The sequence below is a fragment of the Bufo bufo genome, chromosome 3 (genome assembly GCF_905171765.1).
Source record: "Bufo bufo chromosome 3, aBufBuf1.1, whole genome shotgun sequence".
Lineage (NCBI taxonomy): Eukaryota > Metazoa > Chordata > Amphibia > Anura > Bufonidae > Bufo > Bufo bufo.
Genome location: NC_053391.1, coordinates 282,904,811 through 282,929,535, shown reverse-complemented (window position 1 = coordinate 282,929,535; position 24,725 = coordinate 282,904,811). Strand labels below are relative to the sequence as shown.

At 43.1% G+C, this 24,725-nt stretch overlaps 1 protein-coding gene across 1 annotated transcript in view; it reads right to left on the bottom strand.

Annotated features, from left to right (window-relative positions):
* The window catches only part of LOC120995148 (mitogen-activated protein kinase 14-like), a 386,582-nt gene that overhangs the window by 202,410 nt on the left and 159,447 nt on the right, over positions 1 to 24,725 (bottom strand). Inside the window, 1 exon segment of the mRNA XM_040424160.1 lies at positions 752 to 781. Coding sequence (XP_040280094.1) covers positions 752 to 781 — 30 coding nt within the window.

The following is a 24,725-nucleotide window of genomic DNA, read 5'->3' as shown; positions in this document are numbered from 1 at the left end:
ACTTGCGTTTACAATTTCCAGTATTGAGATCCGTCATAGGATCTTAATACCGGATGAAAACGCTTCAGTTTTTTCCCCATTCATTGTCAATAGGGACAAAACGTAACTGAAGATACTGGAGAGCAACCGCAGTTTTCTTTCCGTCATGGAATGAGGTGCAAACGGATCCGGCATGACCCACAATGCAAGTCAATGGGGAAAACGGATCTGTCCTCCATTGACTTTCAAATGGTGTTCATGAAAGAGGAGTCATTGCTATGTTAAAGATAATAAAACCGGATCCGTTCATACAGATGCAGATGGTTGTATCATCAGTTCCGGAAGCATTTTTGTGATCCCTGCGGGATCAGGCAAAAACGCAATTTTAAAAGTAGCCCAAGATGTTCATAGGTTCTAACAGATCATATAGACAAAGGTATGTATCTTTATGAAAACTGAATGTTATATGACAGACTTTAAAACAACTCTGAAAAAAGTTAAAATTCTTGTGTGGTCTAGATGCATGCTTGCAAATAGTAAAAATGTATCAACCCTGAAAAAATAAAATAAAAAGTCCCCACAGCTCAGACGCTGCAGCTATCGTCCCTGCCAGAGACGTGACCGAGTGGTGGTACTTTCAAAAGGTGAACGCTTTTTTATTCTTTATACCCAGTTTCTTGTCTGTCAATTTGTCATTATTTACATCATACAAACCCTTCAACTTGAAAATGCTTATGTTTAAAAACAACACAGAAACAGTGACACTACTTACTCTATGGATAATACCAGCTGAGTGGATATACTAAAGAAAATAAGAAAAGGACATTATTTAAGATCTTTTTGAAAGTACAATAAATACAAAGACAATTTCGCTTGGTAATATGATCTACACAATCTGACAATCAGTTCTGGCAGAGGTCCAAAATTCAGTGCTGATCATAATACATCTTCTTAGGGGGTCAGAGGTCTGTTTTAATCAAATCTACATCTTTAGGGCTCATGCACATCTGATGATTGGCCCAGGAAACACAGTCCATGTATCTGATGATCTCCTGGGCCGGACAGCTGGAACTTAACTCACTGCATCAGTGTTTTTTAATGTAGTCAGTTCTCATCCAATCGTGGATGACTTGTACTGAACTGTGAATTCAGTAGAATAGATCGGCAATCAGATATGAACTGACTGCAACACTATGATGCAGTCAGTTCAGGGAGCCGCAGTCAGCTTGGGAGATCCGGCAGACACATGGATTGTGTTTTCTGGGCTGATCACGGTCAAGTGCTTAAGCCCTTATACAAACCATAGGGTTACACTACAGCTGGAAAAAACTTCAGGCACCCAGAATTTTGTGAATATATAATGGGGCTTTTTCAGCCATGTGTAATTAAAGAGGACCTTTCACCGCTCCTGACATTACCATATAAATAGCTGGCACGGTAGGACATACTCATGGCGTGTGATATTGCTTATTATTTTTACTATGAACTGCTCCGGATACCCCTCCCCCCCAGTTTTTGGTTTCTTGCCAGATGTGTAAATCCATACCATCAGTACAGGGAGGAGGAGATAGCAGTGTTTCTCAAGGTGAGTCTCCTTCTCACTGGCTGTGAGAATCACAGCAGAGAGCTTAACAGCCATTGAGGAAAAAAGACAGCTCACCTTCTCCGTGGCTGGTGTTGCTCTCCACTGCGATTTGCCAGCTCATAGTCCCGGGAGAGGGAGACGCCCCTTGAGAAACACAGGGCCGTCTCCTCCTCCCTGTACCGGTGGGTATGGATTTACATACCAGGCGGGAAACCAGAACAAGGGCACAACACGGTAACAGAGGAGCGCATAGTAAAAATATGCAATATCACATGCCATCAGTATTTCCTCCACCCTGCCAGCTATTTATATGGTAATGTCAGGACCGGTGAAAGTTCCTCTTTAAGTTTAATTTCTGCAGCAAACTTTTGTGGAGCTTTCTACACTTACACCATTTACAGGATTGTGTACAGTCAAAAATTATGAGTCAAAAACTATCCAAACTCTGAGCGTAGAATGTATTTTAATTAACTTTTAGAAAAGACAAATACATCATTTTTGAGACAATTTTCCCAGCTTTTCAATTTTTTTCAATAAACGTTTTGCCTATTGTCAACAAGCTTCATATTCCCTCATGTTTTAGGGCCAAGCTGTGGATATATGTAGGCACTGTCTTTACTACAGAGCTATGGCCAATTTGCAAATGATTGGCCACATAATCCACTGTCATTCATGTTCCAACAGAATCAGTTCTCGTCGCATGCTTAAAGCCTCATTCACACGTCCGGTGTTCAAATCCGTGAGCAGATGGTCAGAGATTGCATCCGTGAAGCTGTCTGTGAAGGATCCATGCGTCTGTTTTTTTGCTGTCCGTGTTTGCCATTCGCGTTTCACTGACACAGCTGAAAATAATTAATTAATTATAATGAATGGGGACGTGTGCTGTCCGTGGAGAACGCGTACAGCACACATCCGTGAAAACACTGACGTGTGAATGAGGCTTAAGGAGGACCTTTTATCACAATGTTGCGTCATTCCTTTATTATTTCTACAAGAGGTTTATGAATGAATTGCTAACAGTCTGCTGGTAAGGATATCCAATACGTGCTGCCAATTGTCAGACTGAAACAACCCCAGCTGGTATAATACCCCTATGTACCCTTACTGCAGACTGCTAGCAATTAATTGATAAACTTCTAGAAGAAATACAGTAATGGCACCACATAGGAGTCCTAAAGAATAGATGCTCCTGGATTGTTATTACATAGGGATAGCAAGGAGCTAATAAAATAGGTAAGTCAGGAGAGGGTGACAAGTCCTCTTTAATGTTATCCCTCTAAACAGGCATCCAGCTCCTTCTTCATGGCTAACACATATGCTTAAATAAGCGTTTCTGTCATGAGAAATAACGTTATGTAGGCTGACTGACATTAGCAATGTGCTAATGTCAGCAGTACATTACAGTATGCCTTATTAACTCCCTGTCTGCCGCCGTTCTCTTAAAATAAAGACTTTTAAAATATGCTGCTCGGCTATTTTCGGCAGCCCCATAGAAATAAATCGAGGGCGGCTGCGCATGCACAGTGTGCCCTCTATTCATTTCCCCTCTAAGTTCTCATTGTAGGTGTGGTGTCCCAGCGGTGGGACCCGCACCTATCAGACAATGGGGGCATATCCTAGCGATATGCCCCTGTGGCGAAAATAACCTCGCTACTGGGTTTTGGAGGGGCCTGTTTGCAAGCCTCTTGCCTCAGGATTATGGGCCCATACTAACTTTAAAGGAGAAGACAGACCATGGAATTCGGGACACCCTGCTCGGATCTGGGTGATTTTTGGATATGTTGTTCACCCTGATTAGAGCTATCCATGGATGTATACATTATGGGGATATGTGGGGTTTTTGAGGTGTGTGACAGAACCATCTGTCTTTGGAATTGTATTGTATGTTATGTGAGGGTACCCAGATAGCTATGCCAGGGAGCCTGTTCGTGAAATTAAAGACTTTGGCTCCATGTCGATTTATTGTATTCGTGTAGTCTGAGTGCCATTCACCTAATAATATGCACCTCAGGACTTGAGCTATCTGGGTATATGTTAAATGTCTGTGTTTACTGTAAGGGTTGTGACATTGTATGTTTAAATGGTGATTTCTGTCCTGTTGTCCCCACATGTGTATTGGCGATTTCCCTTTGTCCTGAGAGATAATTGAATTGCTCCTCGGGTGTCTTCAGGGCAGAGAGAAGGAAACCCATGATGCATTGTGGGGATGTATTGTGTCTGTGTATCCTGAATTGCTGCATATCTGTCCTGTGTCACAGTCCTCCATCTGGTCCCCTAGGGGAGTGTCCACCAGATGGGGACCTGCATAAATACGGACGGGTAGCCCTCAATAAAGAGTTCCTGTTTTACATTCAACATAGAGCATCGTCTCATGTGTTTGGGGATTGCTATCGTGTATACTCCCCTGGCTATTACTCCTCGCTCTTGTAAGAGCTGTTCCTGTTCCTGGTTCCTGTGGTGGTATCGTTGTCGAGCGGAGTGCTTGGAGTCCTCGGGAGGCACTGGGGCATCTATCAACGGAGGTACTCGGTCAGTGTGCTAGGAGATCCGTTACATTGGTGGCAAGCGGCGGGATCGTTACCCACAGCCAGAAGGACAGCTACAGGAGACACCATTCCATGGATTTTACAATTTGAGGGCAACGTATGTCCTAGTACAGCGACCCTGACAGCATCCAGGAATGGATAACGGCAGTGGAGTACGATGAGGGTGTCATGGATGACCGAGATGCAGTCCGCAAAGGCATACTGGTACCAGGCACTGGGTATTGTGGAGTATATGCGGACGAGAGACTCCCCACGGAAGACCAGCGGTTGCAGAAGCGAGTAGCCCTGCGGATGCCCTTCCTGGGAGAGCAGCCCCGGGAGGAATGGGGTAAAGAAACTGGAACACCTAGCAGGGCAGGAGCTGTGGGCTGGAAGATGCCTACCCAGGCGCTCTGGTGTATGGGGCACAGTACATACCCAGGACAGCTGAGCATGACAAGCCAGAGGGAGAGGAGTTTGATGGTCCTGGCTTGTTACGGGAGACTTTCAGAGCTTGGAGTTTGGGGGGCCCTACACAAGCCCGATTCAGGGACCTCTTTGAGTGGGCGGGAGAGCAGGTATGAACTGGGACGGACATTTATGAGATTGAGCAGGACCTGGTCCACCTGTGACCCGGGAGATGGAGCTGGGAACAGGGCTACCAGCAGCTGTTCCACTTTAGTGAGAAGGCTCGCAGGGAGAGCAGAGGTGACAGACCAGAGGAGGCCAGACCTCTTCAGCTGGGAAGATATTGGGGAGTTTTTTGGGAAGAACCCAAGGGTGCGGGTGGAGATGGGACCTAGGTCTCTCCACCAGTCCTGCAGGGAATTGGGGAGCCCAGTCTCCATTCCCCAGCGGCAGGCTGAGTTACAGGGGGCAGAGACAGTCTGTCCTGTCCCCCAGCGGCAATGTGATTTATTGGGAATTGGGAGCCCAGTCTCCATTCCCCCGCGGCAGGCTGAGTTACAGGGGGCAGGAGACAGACGGTCCTGTCCCTCAGCGGCAGAGTGTCCAGCAGGGAATAAAGAGCCCAGGTCTCCTTTCCCCAGCAGCAGGACACTGTATTGGTAGCGGAGACGGTCAGTCGCCCTCCCCAGCGGCTGAAGTATGTATGGGAGAGGAGCTCGGTACCCCCTCTCCACAGTGGCAGCTTAAACGCACCAGGGAGAGACAGTAAGCCCCACAACAGTGCAGATGGGACCGTGGGTCTCTGCACTTACAGCACAGGGGGTAGGGGACAGTCGGTCCCTGTTACCCAGCAACAGGGCTGTTAGCCAAAGGGGAGACAGTCGGACCTCCCCCTCCAACAACAGGACTCCAACCAGGCTTCTTCCGTGATAGCGCTGGCAACAGGGCAGAGTACCGCTGATCCCTGCCCACAAAGCAACCTCCACTCCCAAGCCAGGAGCAACACAGAGACCGGGAGTACCAGCTACCAATATAACCTTGGTGGACTCACTGGACAGAGACAGGCTACCAATTCAACAGGTCCAGTATTTGGGTTGTGGGTGGGCTGCCAGACTAACTCAGGTACCGACCGGCGTGAGCTCAGGTAATCTGTTAGTCTTCCCTGGGAGGGGGGAGATGTGTGGCGAAAATAACCTCGCTACTGGGTTTTGGAGGGGCCTGTTTGCCAGCCTCTTGCCTCAGGATTATGGCCATACTAACTTTAAAGGGAGAAGGACAGACTGGCCGCACAGCTTAAAATCTGTGGTACTGTTTCGTCAGGATAAAGCCATGCTGTTGCGGTCGGCCAAATGTGACTTCCATGGAATTCGGGAACCCCTGGCTCGGATCTGGGTGATTTTTGGATATGTTGTTCACCCAGATCAGAGCTATCCATGGATGTATACATTATGGGGATATGGTGGGGTTTTGAGGTGTGTGACAGAACCATCTGTCTTTGGAATTGTATTGTATGTTATGTGTGGGTTACCCAGATAGCTATGGCCAGGGGAGCCTGTTTGTGAAATTAAAGACTTTGGCTCCATGTCGATTTTATTGTAATTCGTGTAGTCTGAGTGCCATTCACCTAATAATATGCACTCAGACTTGAGCTATCTGGGGATATGTTAAATGTCTGTGTTTACTGTAAGGGTTGTGACATTGTTATGTTTAAAATGGTGATTTCTGTCCTGTTGTCCCCACATGTGTATTGGCGATTTTCCCTTTGTCGTGAGAAATAATTGAATTGCTCCTCGGGTGTCTCCAGGGCAGAGAGGAGGAAACCATGATACATTGTGGGGATGTATTGTGTCTGTGTATCCTGAATTGCTGCATATCTGTCCTGTGTCACAGTCTTCCATCTGGTCCCCTAGGGGAGTGTCCACCAGATGGGGACCTGCATAAATATGGGCAGGTAGCCCTCAATAAAGAGTTCCTGTTTATACATTCAAACATAGAGCCTCGTCTCATGTGTTTGGGATTGATATACGTGTATACTTTCCTGGCTATTACTCCTAGCTCTTGTAAGAGCTGTTCCTGTGGTGGTATCGGTGTCGAGTGGAGTGCTTGGAGTCCTCAAGAGAGCACTGGGAGCATCCATCAACGGAGGAACCCAGGTCGGGTGTCAGGAGATCCGTTACAGCCCCATTGTCTGAGATGGGAAAACACCCTTAAGGGCTTGTCCTGGATATAATATTGATGACCCATCCTCAGGAGAGGTAATCAAGATCATATGGGCAGGGGTCCGACACTGTGTGCCGCAGGCCTCTTCCCTAGGCCATGTGACGTAACTGTACATCGGTCACATGGCCTAGTTGCAGCTCAGACCTATTGTGTAATGCATGGGGGTCAGCAACCTTCAGCACACCAGCTTTTGTGAAACTACAATTCTCAGCATGCAGACTTGCTCAGCTGTTCTCAGAAATCCCATAGTTGAGAATGGAGCATGCTAGTATTTGTAGTTTCACAACAGCTGGAGTGCCAAGGGTTGGAGACATCCGATGTAGTGGATGGAGCTGGTAAGTACAGTGCTGCTCCCATTCACTTCTAGTTCTGTTCACTATAGATGGACAGTGCTAAGTAGTAAGGTACTGGAGGTACAAGGCATTTTGTGCAGGTGGATTTGGACCCATTCACTTCAATGGGACCCCAAAAGATGCAGACAGCAAATCCATGTGCTGTCCACATCTGTATGTCCGTTACATGGCCACACAGAAAAATAGAACATGTCCTCTTCTTGTCTGTATTACAGACAAGGATAGGACAGTTCTATAGAGGGGAGGGTGTTCCGTAAAATGTGGAATCACGCATGCCTGAAGAATGGGAAGGGTTCAGAAACATTGCGGTAGTGCATGATGCGGGTTGATCTACCTTTGTTTCACTTGTTTTATGGACAGACTTGTCTATGAATTAACAGCCCATGACTTCGATTTGTACTCATTATGTGAAAACAAGATTTCTATACAACTGATGACTTACTACATATAAAAGGGAGTTATGAACAGTGTGCCATGTGTTATCTGTACAGGGCTAAATTGCTTTCCCCCAATTACTCCTTACTTATCCTAAATACTCTTTTCAGTGGGGCAACCACTCGAAAATGAGGGACCCCCTCTGGAAATGCTACTTAACACTGGGAAGGCCCAAAAAGATCCCTACACATTTCATCAAAACGATACTGAAAAGCCTAATCAAGTATTCAAGGGACTTGACTTAAAGGTTTGGGACACCTTGGTCTGTGCTGCTTATACTAACAGGAGAGTCTGTAATAAAGAGCATTTATCTTTCCCTTGGCTTGTCCAAACTGCAGATTTGTTCCGTTGGCATTTTCAGCGATTACTACATTATGGAGATTAGATATTTACACTTTATTTATTTTAAGTTTTAGCACAATTTTAGAATATCAGATTAAAAGAAAAGCTTTAAATGATTCCAGTTTTGAGGGCACCCAGTTATTCTGTATTACACTTCCATGACATCACAATTTGTTTAAAAATATTTACAGTAGGGATTCAGTATTTTACCCAATTGATAAACGAATAAGTAGTATAGGGATGTATAACTCGTCAAACACAAAGTGACCGGTGGCAACGCCCCTTTCCGCCCATAACCCCGCCTAAAATAACGCCCATTTAAATTCCCTTTTATTCTTTTAGATCTGATAAAGGGTCAGTAATTCTATTAAGTTTAATATGTTTTTAAGTAAAATTATATTAACCTTGTATAAACAGCTTATTAAATTATTATAAATATTGGCAATAGCCATTTGATCCGTCTATCTATCTATCTATCTATCTATCTATCTATCGGACCTTCGATGGGGTCACCGAAGGTCCTGCAAGGTATACGATGCAGTCCCAACACGCCAGTAATTAAATTAAGTTTAATATGTTTAAAAATAAAATCTTAACCCCTTAAGGCCCAGAGTTTTTTTTTTTTTCTTCGAGTTTTTTTTTTGCGCTCCCTGCCTTCCCAGAGCCATAACTTTTTTATTTTGTCTCTTCACATAGCCAAATGAGGGCTTGTTTTTGCGGGACAAGTTGTACTTTCCAACGCCACCATTTAATATTGCATATCATGTAGTGGGAAGAAGGAAAAAATTCAAAATGGGGTGAAATTGCAAAAAAAAAAAAAAAAAAAAAAAAAGCAATTACACCACAGTTTTGCAGGTTTTTTTATTTAAGGACCTGCAATGTGCGATAAAATTGACCGGTTTAATTTTATTCTACAGGTCAGTATGAATCCAGCGATACCTTATATGTATAGTTTTTCTTGCGTTTTGATAGTGATAAAAAAATGCAAAAAAGTGTGGGGTGGGCGGGGGGTGGGAATCAGTTTTATTTTTTGTCACCATATTTTCATCCCTATAACTTTTTTGTAATTATGTGTATGGAGCTGTATGGGGGCTCATTTATTGCGGGGCCATCTGAACTTTTCATTGATACCATTCTGGGGGTGTGTATGACTTTTTATAAAAATTTTTGTAGAAAATGAAGTGACCAAAAATGGCAAATCGCCCATTTAGACGATTTTTTCAGTTTTACTGTTTGGGAATATATTTTTTTACTATGTGCTTTTTCGCACATTGCGACACCCATGATGTGTATTTTTTATTTTTATTTTGGGAAAAGGGGGGGGCGATTTGAATTTATGTTTTTTTTATTTCACTTTGTTTTAGTTCCCTACGGGAAACTATAAAAATCAATCATCTGATTGTTATTATCATAGACTCCAATGCACTTGCATTGGAAAATATGGTTGATTTTACTACACTGCTCAAAAAATAAAGGGAACACAAAAATAACATCCTAGATCTGGGTTAATTAAATATTCTTCTGAAATACTTTGTTCTTTACATAGTTGAATGTGCTGACAACAAAATCACACAAAAAAAAAAAAAAATGGAAATCAAAGTTTTCAACGTATGGAGGTCTGGATTTGGAGTCACACTCAAAATTAAAGTGGAAAAACACACTATAGGCTGATCCAACTTTGATGTCATGTCCTTAAAACAAGTCAAAATGAGGCTCAGTAGTGTGTGTGGCCTCCACGGGCCTGTATGACCTCCCTACAACGCCTGTGCATGCTCCTGATGAGGTGGCGATCTCCTCCCAGACCTGGACTAAAGCATCTGCCAACTCCTGGACAGTCTGTGGTGCAACGTGACGTTGGTGGATAGAGCGAGACATGATGTCCCAGATGTGCTCAATCGGATTCAGGTCTGGGGAACGGGCTGGCCAGTCCATAGCATCAATGCCTTCGTCTTGCAGGAACTGCTGACACCACTCAGCCACATGAGGTTCTAGCATTGTCTTGCATTAGGAGGAACCCAGGGCCAACCTCACCAGCATATGGTCTCACAAGGGGTCTGAGGATCTCATCTCGGTACCTAATGGCAGTCAGGCTACCTCTGGCGAGCACAGTGAGGCTGTGCGGCCCTCCAAAGAAATGCCACCCCACACCATTACTGACCCAATGCCAAACCGGTCATGCTGGAGGATGTTGCAGGCATCAGAACGTTCTCCACAGCGTCTCCAGACTCTGTCACATGTGCTCAGTGTGAACCTGCTTTAATCTGTGAAGAGCACAGAGCGCCAGTGGCGAATTTGTCAATCTTGGTGTTCTCTGGCAAATGCCAAACTTCCTGCATGGTGTTGGGCTGTAAGCACAACCCCCACCTGTGGACGTCGGGCCCTCATATCACCCTCATGGAGTCTGTTTCTGGACCGTTTGAGCAGACACGTGCACATTTGTGGCCTGCTGGAGGTCATTTTGCAGGGCTCTGGCAGTGCTCCTCCTGTTCCTCCTTGCACAAAGGCGGAGGTAGCGGTCCTGCTGCTGGGTTGTTGCCCTCCTACGGCCTCCTCCACGTCTCCTGATGTACTGGCCTGTCTTCTGGTAGCGCCTCCATGCTCTGGACACTACGCTGACAGACACAGCAAACATTCTTGCCACAGTACGTATTGATGTGCCATCCTGGATAAGCTGCACTACCTGAGCCACTTGTGTGGGTTGTAGACTCCGTCTTATGCTACCACTAGAGTGAAAGCACCGCCAGCATTCAAAAGTGACCAAAACATCAGCCAGGAAGCATAGGAACTGAGAAGTGGTCTGTGGTCACCACCTGCAGAACCACTCCTTTATTGGGGGTGTCTTGCTAATTGCCTATAATTTCCACCTGTTGTCTATCCCATTTGCACAACAGCATGTGAAATTGATTGTCACTCAGTGTTGCTTCCTATGTGGACAGTTTGATTTCACAGAAGTGTGATTTGACTTGGAGTTACATTGCGTTGTTTAAGTGTTCCCTTTATTTTTTTGAGCAGTGTAGTTTCCTATGGAGCCCTATTATAGGCAAGGGCTCCATAAGAAATACTATGCAGCAGCCTCCTGTCATTCATAAAGACAGGGCTGCTGCATTACATGCTCCGGCTCTAGGGATCGACAGATTATCGGTTTTTACCGATATTATCGGCCGATATTGAGGATTTTGACCGTTATCGGCATCTATTTTTGCCGATATACCGATAACGTATTGGAACACAGAACGCGCTGCTCTCAGCGCTCTCTGTGTTCCCTCCGCAGCACATGGGAGAAGGAAGCATTGTCTCCCTCCCCCTGTGCTGCTGCTGCCGCCAATTAGAGGTGAGAAGACAAAAGAAGGGGAGGGGCTGTGGCCACCGCTCCACCAATGAAGATACCTCTCTCATTAATTCATATACAGGAGGCGGGAGGCTGCAGAATCACATAGCCGGCTCCCGACCTCTATGAACGGTAGCTACGGTCCGCGGTAGTTAACCCCTTAGGTGCCGCGGATCGCAGCTACCGCTCATAGAGGTCTGGAGCCGGCTATGTGATTCTGCAGCCAGCTCCAGCCTCCTGTATATGAATGATTGAGAGACTTATCTTAATTGGTGGCGCAGTGCGCCCCCCCCCCCCCAATATTAATCAATGGTGGCGCAGTGCGCCCCCCCACCCCAGTATTAATCATTGGTGGCAGTGGCCACAGGATCCCCTCTCCCCTGCTTCTCCGACCGGAGCCACAGCTGTGTAATCCTGGGCTCCGATCGGTTACCATGGCAGCCAGGACGCTACTGAAGCCCTGGCTGCCATGTTCAGCTCCATGCTGCTGTGTGCACAAAGCACAGAGCAGCAGGGACAGTGTGAGCTCCTATTCACCCTGATAGAGATCTATCAGGGTGAATGGGACAAGGGTTCTAGTCCATAAGGGGGCAAAAAGTTAGAAAAAAAAAAAAAACACAAAAATATTAAGTATAAATGAAAAAGATTTACAAAAAAAAAAAAAATACATGTTAACAATAAACATATTAATTTTCAGCAGATTTGTGTAGGAAAACTATTTTTTCTCAATAATAAAAATACCCAGAATATCGGTATAAATTATCGGCTATCGGCCTGAAAGTTCACAAATTATCGGTTTCGGCCCTAATAAAATCTATATCGGTCGATCCCTATCCGGCTCCTCCGATCGCCACACGGGGAGAGCCAGAGCGCAACCAAAAGTATGCACTTTCGGTTTCAGCGCGCTCAGATACCGTGGTCACTCTGACCACATCCCTGCCCATCGTGAGGTTATCGAAGGTCCCGCAAGGCAGCAGTCCTTTTGTTAGTGGACCTGCGATCTTTGAAATTTGCTTTTAATTATATACGATTGTGTTTAATAAATCGAAAGCTGCCGTGATTTAAGCAAAATATTTGATCACCGCATCCAACACAGATATGTATCATTTATAAATATTAACAATAGCTAATTGCGGCCCCATCTTTCCCGGGGCAAATTCTGTCTGCCCATTTTGTCCTATTTCATAGCCGCATCTATCACAGATATTAAACATATCTATATGAACAGCTGTTCACAGACATGTCAGGACATGTTCTAATATATTTATATAACTGTTATCTATCTATAAACCGGCTTAATAAAGTAATAGTATAATATTTTATCTAACAATTTATCTATTGAACTATCTACCAATCTATCCATTTTATGTATCCATCTTCTAATATCTAACGTCCTATCTTTCTATCTATCCATCTAACAATTTATCTATTTATCTAACTATCTACCAAATCAATTTTATCTATCGACCTATTCTTTCTATCCATTATCTATCAATCTTTCTATCCATCCATCTAACAATTTATATAGCCATCTACCCATCTATCTATTTTTATCTATCTTTATCAATCTATATATTGACCTATCTATTCTGTCTTTCTATTATCTATCAATCTTTCTATCCATCTAACAATTTATCTACCAATCTATTTTATCCATCTACCTATTTATCTAGCGTCTAATGTCTATCTATCATCCTATCTTTCTATCTATCCATTTATATAACTATCTATCTACCAATCTACCTTTCTATCAATCTAGTTATATATCCACCTATCTATTCTATTAGATATCAATATTTCTATCTAACAATTTAAGTATTTATCTATCTACTAATCAATTTTTATCTATCTATCCATCTAATTATATCTCAACCGATCTGTTCGGTCTATTATCTAGCAATTTTTCTATCTATCCATCTAACAATTTATCAAATTATCTATCGATCTATCTATTTATCCATTATATATCTATCTATACATTACATATCTATTTATCTAACAATTTATCCATATATCTATTTATCTATGCATACGCATATCCATCAAGCTTCTAATATCTAACGACTTATCTTTCCATCTATCTTCTGATATCTATCTAGCTACCTATCTTTCTATCTAGCTATCCATCTATGTAGCACATGGCTAACTATCAAACATCTATCTATTTATCTTTCTATCTAAATGGACATCTGTCCACTATCTTTCAATCTATCCATCTAACTAAAATGTATCTATTTATCCATCTAGCAATTTATTTATATTTCTATATATCTACCTACCTATCTTTATGTTTCTATATAACTGTCTATCTTTCTATCTATTCATCTAACAATGTATCTATGTATCTATCAAGATATCTATTTATCTTTCATCTAGCAGGTTTCTTTGAAGTACCCAGCTTTCCCGAAGCTATTAATTCCCATCAAGCTAATAGAAACATAGAATGTGTAGGCAGATAAGAACCATTTGGCCCATCTAGTCTGCCCAATAAACGCCTATGAAGCTATTAATTAAAGCGTATGAATTGCACAAACCTCTTAGAATCTTTAAAAGATTTACCGTATTTTTCGCTTTATAAGACGCACCTGATGATAAGACGCACCTAGATTTTTGAGGAGGAAAATAAGAAAAAAAAAATTTTAACCAAAAGGTGTGCTTTTGGAGGGGTTTTGAACTAATGGTGTGCTTTTGGAGGGGTTTTGAACTAATGGTGTGCTTTTGGAGGGGTTTTGAACTAATGGTGGTCTGTGGATGACGCACTGTTATGGGGGGACCTGTGGGTGACGCACTGTTATGGGGGGACCTGTGGGTGACGCACTGTTATGGGGGGACCTGTGGGTGACGCACTGTTATGGGGGGACCTGTGGGTGACGCACTGTTATGGGGGGACCTGTGGGTGACGCACTGTTATGGGGGGACCTGTGGGTGACGCACTGTTATGGGGGGACCTGTGGATGACGCACTGTTATGGGGGGACCTTTGGGTGACGCACTACTACGGGGGATGTAGCATCATATATAGCATCTTATGTAATGGGGGTCACTATTCACACAGGGACAATATACTGTGACACATGATACTGTGACCAGCATAAGATCATCTTATGCTGGTCACAGTATCATATGTGTCACAGTATATTGTCCCTGTGTGAATAGTGACCCCCATTACACCACAGGGCACACAGTAGACTTTATATGTAAAATCTTTTAATGGCTCTGCTTTCTTCTATACCAGTACTCACTATGAAGCAGCAGTCCGGCCAGCACGTGACGTCACTCACTCAGTCAGTCACGCTCCTGCCAGCTTCATTAATGAAGTGGGAGGAGCATGACCGAGTGAGTGACGTCACGCGCCGGCAGGACCGCTGCTTTCATAGTGAGTACTGGTATAGAAGAAAGCAGAGTGTAATGAAGCCGTTTTCATATGTAAAGTCTATAATCTTCAAGCAGTGTCTCTGCTTTAAACTAGGGCAATCTTTTGTAGTGCAACTCACTATAAAGCGGCAGGCAGAGCGGCAGCGTAACCTCGCGATTCTCACTCATTAATGCTCCTCCCACTTCCTTCCCATGAATGAGTGAGAATCGCGAGGTTACGCTGCCGCTCTGCCTGCCGCTTTCATAGTGAGTTGCACTACAGAGGATTGCCCTAGTTTAAAGCAGAGACACTGCTTGAAGATTATAGACTTTACATGTGATAATTACCGTGAGCGGGGTCCGATGTATTACAGTACAGTGACTGCATCGGGCCCCGCCGCGAGTGTTGCCAGCCTCCGTCCCCTCCTCCCACCCCTCTGATACATCGCGGCTTGCGATGTATCAGCGTGACCAAAGTAAACATGGCAGTGTTCGCTTTATAAGACGCACTGCCATTTCCCCCCCCTTTTGGGGGGGGGGGAAAGTGCGTCTTATAAAGCGAAAAATACGGTATCTATCTTCTAATAAGCCAGCGATAATTTTGTACAAACATCTGCCAAATTTAGAAGTCCACAATGTATAGTCAGCCTAATGCACAAGCAGCACCAATTTTTACAGCGTATTTTCTTATTCCAAATTTTCGTTCGTGGGATTCATACGCTTTTATTAAAAGCTTCATAGGCTTTTATTAGCTTGACAGGATTTAATAGCTTCGGGAAAGCTGGGTACTTCAAAGAAACCTGCCAGATAATAGATAAATAGATAGATAAATAGCTAAACTGTTAGATGGATAGATAGAAACAAAATGGAAAGATAGACAGATAGAAACCTATTCAGATAGGTAGAAATATAGATAAATTGTTAGTTAGATGGGTAGATCGAAAGATAGGCATTTAGATAGAAAGATAAATCGATGTTTGATATTTAGCCATGTTATAGATAGCTAGATATTAGAAGACAGATAGATAGATAGAAAGATAAGTAGTTAGATAGATATTAGAAGGTTGATAAATAGATATACGTATACATAGATAAATAGATATATGGATAAATAGATTGATGGCTACATAAATAGATATGTGATAGATAAATAGATATATAATAGAGAAATAGATATGTGATAGATAAATTGTTAGATGGAAAGATAGTGGAAAAATAGACAGAAACAAACGATAGCTAGATAGATACATTGTTAGATCGAAAGATAGAGTTAGAAAGATAAATATATGTTTGATATATAGAAAGAAATATATAGATGTTTGATAGATAGCCATGTTATAGACAGATAGCTAGATAGAAAGATATTAGAAGCTTGATAAATAGATATGCGTATACATAGATAAATAGATATATGGATAGATAGATGGATAGAAAGATAAGTGATGTATAGATAAATAGATTGATAGATATATAATAGATAAATAGATATGTGATAGATAAATTGCTAGATAGAAAGATAGATCATAGAAAGATAGAATAGATAGGTCGATATATACACTGAACAAAAATATAAACGCAACACTTTTGGTTTTGCTCCCATTTTGCATGAGCTGAACTCAAAGATCTGAAACATTTTCTACATACACAAAAGACCCATTACTCTCAAATATTGTTGACAAATCTGTCGAAATCTGTTAGTGAGCACTTCTTTGCTGAGATAATCCATCCCACCTCACAGGTGTGGCATATCAAGGTGCTGATTAAACAGCATGCACATTGCACAGGTGTGCCTTAGACTGCCCACAATAAAAGACCACTCTGAAATGTGCACAGTTTTGCCTTACGGGGGGGGGGGGGGGGGGGGGGCCACCCCTGTGAAAAAGCTAGTGAGCGAAACGGACGTCGGGCCGTCCCTCCAGCCAGGTTGGTTATCTGCTATGTGTTTATTATGCTATTATCGCTTCTTATGTGTTAGTACCGAGTGTTAGTGGTACGTTATACAGTGTTATGTTTATTGGTCTCTTCAAGCCACCCAGGTTTGAATTATATAGGCCTCTGGTATATTTATGCATTCATTGATGAGACTGGTATATAGCATATTGATTGGTTCATTTCTTTCTGGATATTTCTTGGTGTATCACATAAGCAGTGGTAACTATATGCAACTATTATGTATTGACATACGTACTGGCATTGGGGGGGTTTTATCCACACTTCTCTGCATTTCCCTACTGGGTTTTAATTATTTATCTTGTATGTATGCATATTTGTTCAATAAGTAGCCAAAAGGATCCGTCCTGACTTACAATGTAAGTCAATGGGGACGGATCAGTTTTCACTGACACAATATGATGCAATTGAAAACTGATCTGTCCCCCATTGACTTTCAATGTAAATCAGGACGGATCTGTTTTGACTTTGCATTATTCTTTAAAAAAAAAAAGTCTAAGGCCTCTTTCACACGGGCGTTGCTGAAAAATGCGCGGGTGCGTTGCGGGAACACCCGCGATTTTTCCGCGCGAGTGCAATACATTGTAATGCGTTTTGCACTCGCGTGAGAAAAATCGTGCGTGTTTGGTACCCAAACCCGAACTTCTTCACAGAAGTTCGGGCTTGGGATCGGTGTTCTGTAAATAGTATTATTTTCCCTTATAACATGGTTATAAGGGAAAATAATAGCATTCTGAATACAGAATGCTAAGTAAAACAGGGCTGGAGGGGGTTAAAAAAAATAAAAAATCATTTAACTCACCTTAATCCACTTGCTCGCGATGCCGGGCATCTCGTCTGACTCTTTTACTGTCTAGGACCTGTGGAGAGCATTAACTATAGTTTAAGGACCTGGGATGACGTCACTCTGGTCATCACATGGTACGTCACATGATCTTTTACCATGGTGAATCACCATGGTAAAAGATCATGTGACGTACCATGTGATGACCGGAGTGACGTCATCCCAGGTCCTTAAACTATAGTTAATGCTCTCCACAGGTCCTAGACAGTAAAGGGGACAGAAGCAGATGCCGGCTACGCGAGCAAGTGGATAAAGGTGAGTTAAATGACTTTTTATTTTTTGTTAACCCCTCCAGCGCTGTTTTACTTAGCATTCTGTATTCAGAATGCTATTATTTTCCCTTATAACCATGTTATAAGGGAAAATAATAAGGTTCGGGTCTCCATCCCGATCGTCTCCTAGCAACCGTGCGTGAAAATCGCACCGCATCCGCACTTGCTTGCGGATGCTTGCGATTTTCACGCAACCCCATTCATTTCTTTGGGGCCTGCGTTACGTGAAAAAACGCACAAAGAGGAGCATGCTGCGATTTTCACGCAACGCAAAAGTGATGCGTGAAAATCACCGCTCGTGTGCACAGCCCCATAGAAATGAATGGGTCAGTATTCAGTGCGGGTGCAATGCGTTCACCTCCCGCATCGCATCCGCGCGGAATACTCGCTCGTGTGAAAGGGGCCTAACGGTTCCGTTCTGAATGGATACAAGCGTTTGCATTATCGGTGAGGATCAGTCTGTGCAGATACAAGACGGATCCGCACCGAACGGTGTGAAAGTAGCCTTAGACAGATTTGTGAACAATATTTGAGAGCAATGAGTCTTTTGTGTATGTAGAAAATGTTTCAGATCTTTGAGTTCAGCTCATGCAAAATGGGAGCAAAACCAAAAGTGTTGCATTTATATTTTTGTTCAGTGTAGATAGATTGATAGAAAGATAGATAAAACTAGATAGATAGATACATTGTTAGATGAATAAAATATTTATACTATTACTTTATTAAGCCGGTTTATAGATAGATAACAGATAGTTATATAAATATATTAGAACATGTCCTGACATGTCTGTGAACAGCTGTTTATATAGATTTGTTGAATATCTGTGATAGATGCGGCTATGAAATAGGACAAAATGGGCAGACAGAATTGGCCCTGGGAAAGATGGGGCCGCAATTAGCTATTGTTAATATTTTAAATGATACATATCTGTGTTAGATGCGGTGATCAAATATTTTGCTTAAATCACGCCAGACTTCGATTTAATAAACACGATCATATATAATTAAAAGCAAAATTTCAAAGATAGCAGGTCCACTATCAAAGGGACTGCTGCCTAGCGGGACCTTCGATGACATCACTATGAGCAGGGTTGTGGTCGGAGTAAGCTGGGGGTGACGGGCGGAAAATGGGGCGTTTTGGTGACATGATCAAAGGCCTTTTAGCTTTTAGGAAGATAGAAGGATCAATTAGCTGCTGCCAATGGCAGCGTTCATCTGAGGGGTTAGGTCATGTGACAGTTTTATAGAACAGATAGTTACGGACGTGGCAATACCCAATATGTATACTTTTTCCTATTAATTTAAGTTTTACACAATAATAGCATTTCTGAAACCAATAAAATTATGTTTTAGTGTCTCCATAGTCTGAGAGCCATAGCTTTTTTTATTTTTGGGCGATTGTCTTAAATAGGGTATCGTTTTTTGTGGGATGAGGTGACGGTTTGATTGGTACTATTTTGGGGTGTATATGCCTTTTTGATCGCTTGGTGTTGCACTTTTTGTGATGTAAGGTGACAAAAATGGCATTGCAAAGTATAATACTACCAGATTTCCTGTAGGTGGCAACACCGGACGCCTTTGCAAAGCGTCCTTTTGCCATGGCAACCATCGGGCACTGCAATCGCAGGCCCGATGGTGGAGAGAGGGAGCCCCCTCCCTCTATTAACCCTATGGATGCCGCTGCCGCGGCATCTAAGGGGTTACACCAGAATATCAGCATAGAGCGGGGACACGCCGCCATCAAACACAGCAGGGGGCACAAATAGGGCAGGGCTAAAAACGGGGGGGTACGGCCAGCATGGAGGGGCACAGATGGGGGCAGGATGAATGTATTGGGCGGGGAAGGGGCGGACTGCATCAGGGGCATAATACATGGATGGGGGGCGGGGACCGCATGAGGGGAAGGCAGAGGCAGGGCTCATGGTGGTTGTGGGGGGGTTGGAGGCGCACAGGAAGGGGGCACAGATCGGGGGCTTCAGGACACTACCTGATTTCAGGCTCTGATCTGCAGAGCGAGGATCAGAGCCTGAAACCGGCATTTTAAGACTGCCGCGATCCGATTGGTTAGTCTGTGGATCGATTGCCGGCAAGGGACCACTCTGATTGGTCCCTTGCCGGCATTACTGCACTGTATGCTTTCCTTGACAGCAGCAGGGCAGGGGCAGAAGCTTTAATCCAAGCGATTTGCAGCGCTTGGATTAAAGAGCTGGCTTGACGTTTATACATGTGCTAGCTGCACGGAGATTGTGCAAATAGCACGTATATAAACGGATTGCAGTCGTGAAGGGGTTAATATAAGCTTAATACAAGCTTAATATTTTATTTGTAAAAATATTAAACTTAATTAAATTACTGGCATGTTGGACTGCATTGTATACCTTGCAGGACCTTCAGTGACCTCATGGAAGGTCCGATAGATAGATAGATAGATAGATAGATAGATAGATAGATAGATAGATAGATAGATAGATAGATAGATAGATAGATAGATAGATGGATCAAATAGCTATTGCCAATATTTATAATGACTTAAAGGGAACTTGTCACCTCTACTATTCTACCCTCACTGAGCGTTTCTAAATGTTCATTGTCTTACCCTAAACATATAAATTACACTTTTAATTTCATTTGCAGACGAATTCAATAAGCATCATGCATTTTTGTACTTCCCGCCTTTTATGCAAATTAACATTAAAGAGTCATATCTTACTTGTGTGACCACAGAAGAGTCATATTTTCAAGCTCTGACTCATCTCAGGTTAATTTGCATATGTATCAAATCGGTTTTTTTACACAATAAAAGCACATAGAGCTATGGGGACTGGGTATTGCGGATGTGCTAGCGGCCATCTAGCAACCCATGTCCTCAGCTCTATACCCAAAATCCAGATGACAGGTTCCCTTTAACCACCTCCGGACCGCCGTACGCAGCGACGCGTCCTGGAGGTGGTTGATTGATTCCACCTGGACGCGCCGGCGCGTCCTCTCGCGAGACGCGAGATTTCCTGTGAACGCGCGCCGCTCACAGGAACGGAAGGTAAGAGAGTGGATCTCCAGCCTGCCAGCGGCGATCGTTCGCTGGCAGGCTGGAGATGTGATTTTTTTAACCCCTAACAGGTATATTAGACACTGTTTTGATAACAGCGTCTAATATACCTGCTACCTGGTCCTCTGGTGGTCCCTTTTGTTTGTATCGACCACCAGAGGACACAGATAGCTCATCAATATGTAGCACCAAGCACCACACTACACTACACCCCACCCCACCCTGTCACTTATTAACCCCTTATTAGCCCCTGATCACCCCATATAGACTCCCTGATCACCCCCCCTGTCATTGATTACCCCCCTGTCATTGATCACACCCCTGTAAAGCTCCATTCAGACGTCCGCATGATTTTTACGGATCCACTGATAGATGGATCGGATCCGCAAAACGCATACGGACGTCTGAATGGAGCCTTACAGGGGCGTGATCAATGACTGTGGTGATCACCCCATATAGACTCCCTGATCACCCCCCTGTCATTGATCACACCCCTGTAAAGCTCCATTCAGACGTCCGCATGATTTTTACGGATCCACTGATAGATGGATCGGATCCGCAAAACGCATACGGACGTCTGAATGGAGCCTTATAGGGGTGTGATCAATGACAGGGGGGTGATCACCCCATATAGACTCTCTGATCACCCCCCCCTGTCATTGATCACCCCCCTGTCATTGATCACCCGCCTGTAAGGCTCCATTCAGAATTTTTTTTGGCCCAAGTTAGCGGAATTTATTTATTTTTTTCTTACAAAGTCTCATATTCCACTAACTTGTGTCAAAAAATAAAATCTCACATGAACTCACCATACCCCTCACGGAATCCAAATGCGTAAAAATTTTTAGACATTTATATTCCAGACTTCTTCTCACGCTTTAGGGCCCCTAGAATGCCAGGGCAGTATAAATACCCCACATGTGACCCCATTTCGGAAAGAAGACACCCCAAGGTATTCCGTGAGGGGCATATTGAGTCCATGAAAGATTGAAATTTTTGTCCCAAGTTAGCGGAAAGGGAGACTTTGCGAGAAAAAAAAAAAAGATATCAATTTCTGCTAACTTGTGCCAAAAAAAAAAAAAAAATAAATCGATGAACTCGCCATGCCCCTCATTGAATACCTTGGGGTGTCTTCTTTCCAAAATGGGGTCACATGTGGGGTATTTATACTGCCCTGGCATTCTAGGGGCCCTAAAGCGTGAGAAGAAGTCTGGGATCCAAATGTCTAAAAATGCCCTCATAAAATGAATGTGGGCCCCTTTGCGCATCTAGGCTGCAAAAAAGTGTCACACATGTGGTATCGCCGTACTCAGGAGAAGTTGGGCAATGTGTTTTGGGGTGTCATTTTACATATACCCATGCTGGGTGAGATAAATATCTTGGTCAAATGCCAACTTTGTATAAAAAAATGGGAAAAAGTTGTCTTTTGCCAAGATATTTCTCTCACCCAGCATGAGTATATGTAAAAAGACACCCCAAAACACATTCCCCAACTTCTCCTGAATACGGCGATACCACATGTGTGACACTTTTTTGCAGCCTAGGTAGGCAAAGGGGCCCACATTCCAAAGAGCACCTTTAGGATTTCACAGGTCATTTACCTACTTACCACACATTAGGGCCCCTGGAAAATGCCAGGGCAGTATAACTACCCCACAAGTGACCCCATTTTAGAAAGAAGACACCCCAAGGTATTCCGTGAGGGGCATGGCGAGTTCCTAGAATTTTATATTTTTTGTCACAAGTTAGCGGAAAATGATGATTTTTTTTTTTTTTTTTTTTCCTTACAAAGTCTCATATTCCACTAACTTGTGACAAAAAATAAAAACTTCCATGAACTCACTATGCCCATCACAAAATACCTTGCGGTGTCTACTTTCCAAAATGGGGTCACTTGTGGGGTAGTTATACTGCCCTGGCATTCTAGGGGCCCAAATGTGTGGTAAGAAGTTTGAAATCAAAATGTGTAAAAAATGACCGGTGAAATCCGAAAGGTGCTCTTTGGAATATGGGCCCCTTTGCCCACCTAGGCTGCAAAAAAGTGTCACACATGTGGTATCTCCGTACTCAGGAGAAGTTGGGGAATGTGTTTTGGGGTGTCATTTTACATATACCTATGCTGGGTGAGAGAAATATCTTGTCAAAAGACAACTTTTCCCATTTTTTTATACAAAGTTGGCATTTGACCAAGATATTTCTCTCACCCAGCATGGGTATATGTAAAATGACACCCCAAAACACATTCCCCAACTTCTCCTGAGTACGGCGATACCAGATGTGTGACACTTTTTTGCAGCCTAGGTGGGCAAAGGGGCCCATATTCCAAAGAGCACCTTTCGGATTTCACTGGGCATTTTTTACAGAATTTGATTTCAAACTCCTTACCACACATTTGGGCCCCTAGAATGCCAGGGCAGTATAACTACCCCACAAGTGACCCCATTTTGGAAAGAAGACACCCCAAGGTATTCGCTGATGGGCATAGTGAGTTCATAGAACTTTTTATTTTTTGTCACAAGTTAGTGGAATATGAGACTTTGTAAGAAAAAAAAAAAATCATCATTTTCCGCTAACTTGTGACAAAAAATAAAAAGTTCTATGAACTCACTATGCCCATCAGCGAATACCTTAGGGTGTCTACCTTCCGAAATGGGGTCATTTGTGGGGTTTTTCTACTGTCTTGGCATTGTAGAACCTCAGGAAACATGACAGGTGCTCAGAAAGTCAGAGCTGCTTCAAAAAGCGGAAATTCACATTTTTGTACCATAGTTTGTAAACGCTATAACTTTTACCCAAACCATTTTTTTTTTTTACCCAAACATTTTTTTTTTATCAAAGACATGTAGAACAATAAATTTAGAGAAAAATTTATATATGGATGTCGTTTTTTTTGCAAAATTTTACAACTGAAAGTGAAAAAATGTCATTTTTTTGCTAAAAAATCGTTTAAATTTCGATTAATAACAAAAAAAGTAAAAATGTCAGCAGCAATGAATTACAAGGTGAACATACTGCAGAGACCTACTGCGTTGAGTTTAGGAGATGGGCTACTGAGTCAGAGTAGAATGACCCTGCGTTACGTAGTCAGTTTTGTCAGGGGTTATCTGAGAGATTGAAAGATGCCCTTGCTTTTGACGAGTACCCGGATACATTGGAGAATGCTATGTCTTTGGCAGTACAGTTAGATAGACATATTAGAAAGAGGTGTAAGGTTCCCTCTGCGCAAGGGATCCCTTCTGTGAGTGGTTTCGTCTCACCTGCTCCCCAGGGTAATATGACATGTAACTCTGGGGTAGGGGAGGAACCCATGCATCTAGGTCAGGTGGCTATCCGTTCTGGTAGTAGGAACTTTAGGAGGCTGCATAAACTATGTTATTACTGTGGGAAAAGTGGTCATTTTATTTTTGCTTGTCCTTTTGTTAAACCGCATGTTGATGAGAAAGGATGACAAAGAGGTTTACTTAAAGAAAAAAAAAACATCCCTAATTCTTGGTAGTGTGAATGGGGTGGTGGAGCAAGCAGGTATGCAAGCTCCCTGTAATACTCGTTTTCTCCTTCCAGCTATGGTGGCGCTAGAAAATTTATTGTTGAAGTATTCATTGACTGTGGTGCTGGGGTAAACCTTATTGATTCTTTTTATTCAAATCTGGGTCTAAGTACTTGCACTTTAGAAAGAGAGATCCCGGTTTTTGCAATTGATTCTTCCCCTCTTTCTCAAAGGAGTCTCACTCATATGGCTCATGGTATTCTGTTAAGGGTGGGTGATTCACACGTTGAGATCATGTCTTGTTTTGTCATGAAGGACTTGCCCACTCCTATAGTCTTAGGTTTACCGTGGTTGACAAAACATAACCCAATTATAGATTGGCAAGCAAGACAGATCACTGGTTGGATGGAATTTTGTTCCGACAATTGTCTTGGCACATCTATCTCTGGTGTGTCTACTACGGCTTTACCTCAGTATCTCTCAGATTTTGTGGATGTCTTTTCGGAGGGTGGGGCTCAGGAATTGCCCCTCATCGTGACTATGATTGTCCAGTTAATCTCATCCCAGGGGCTAAGTTGCCAAAGTCTCGGCTTTACAA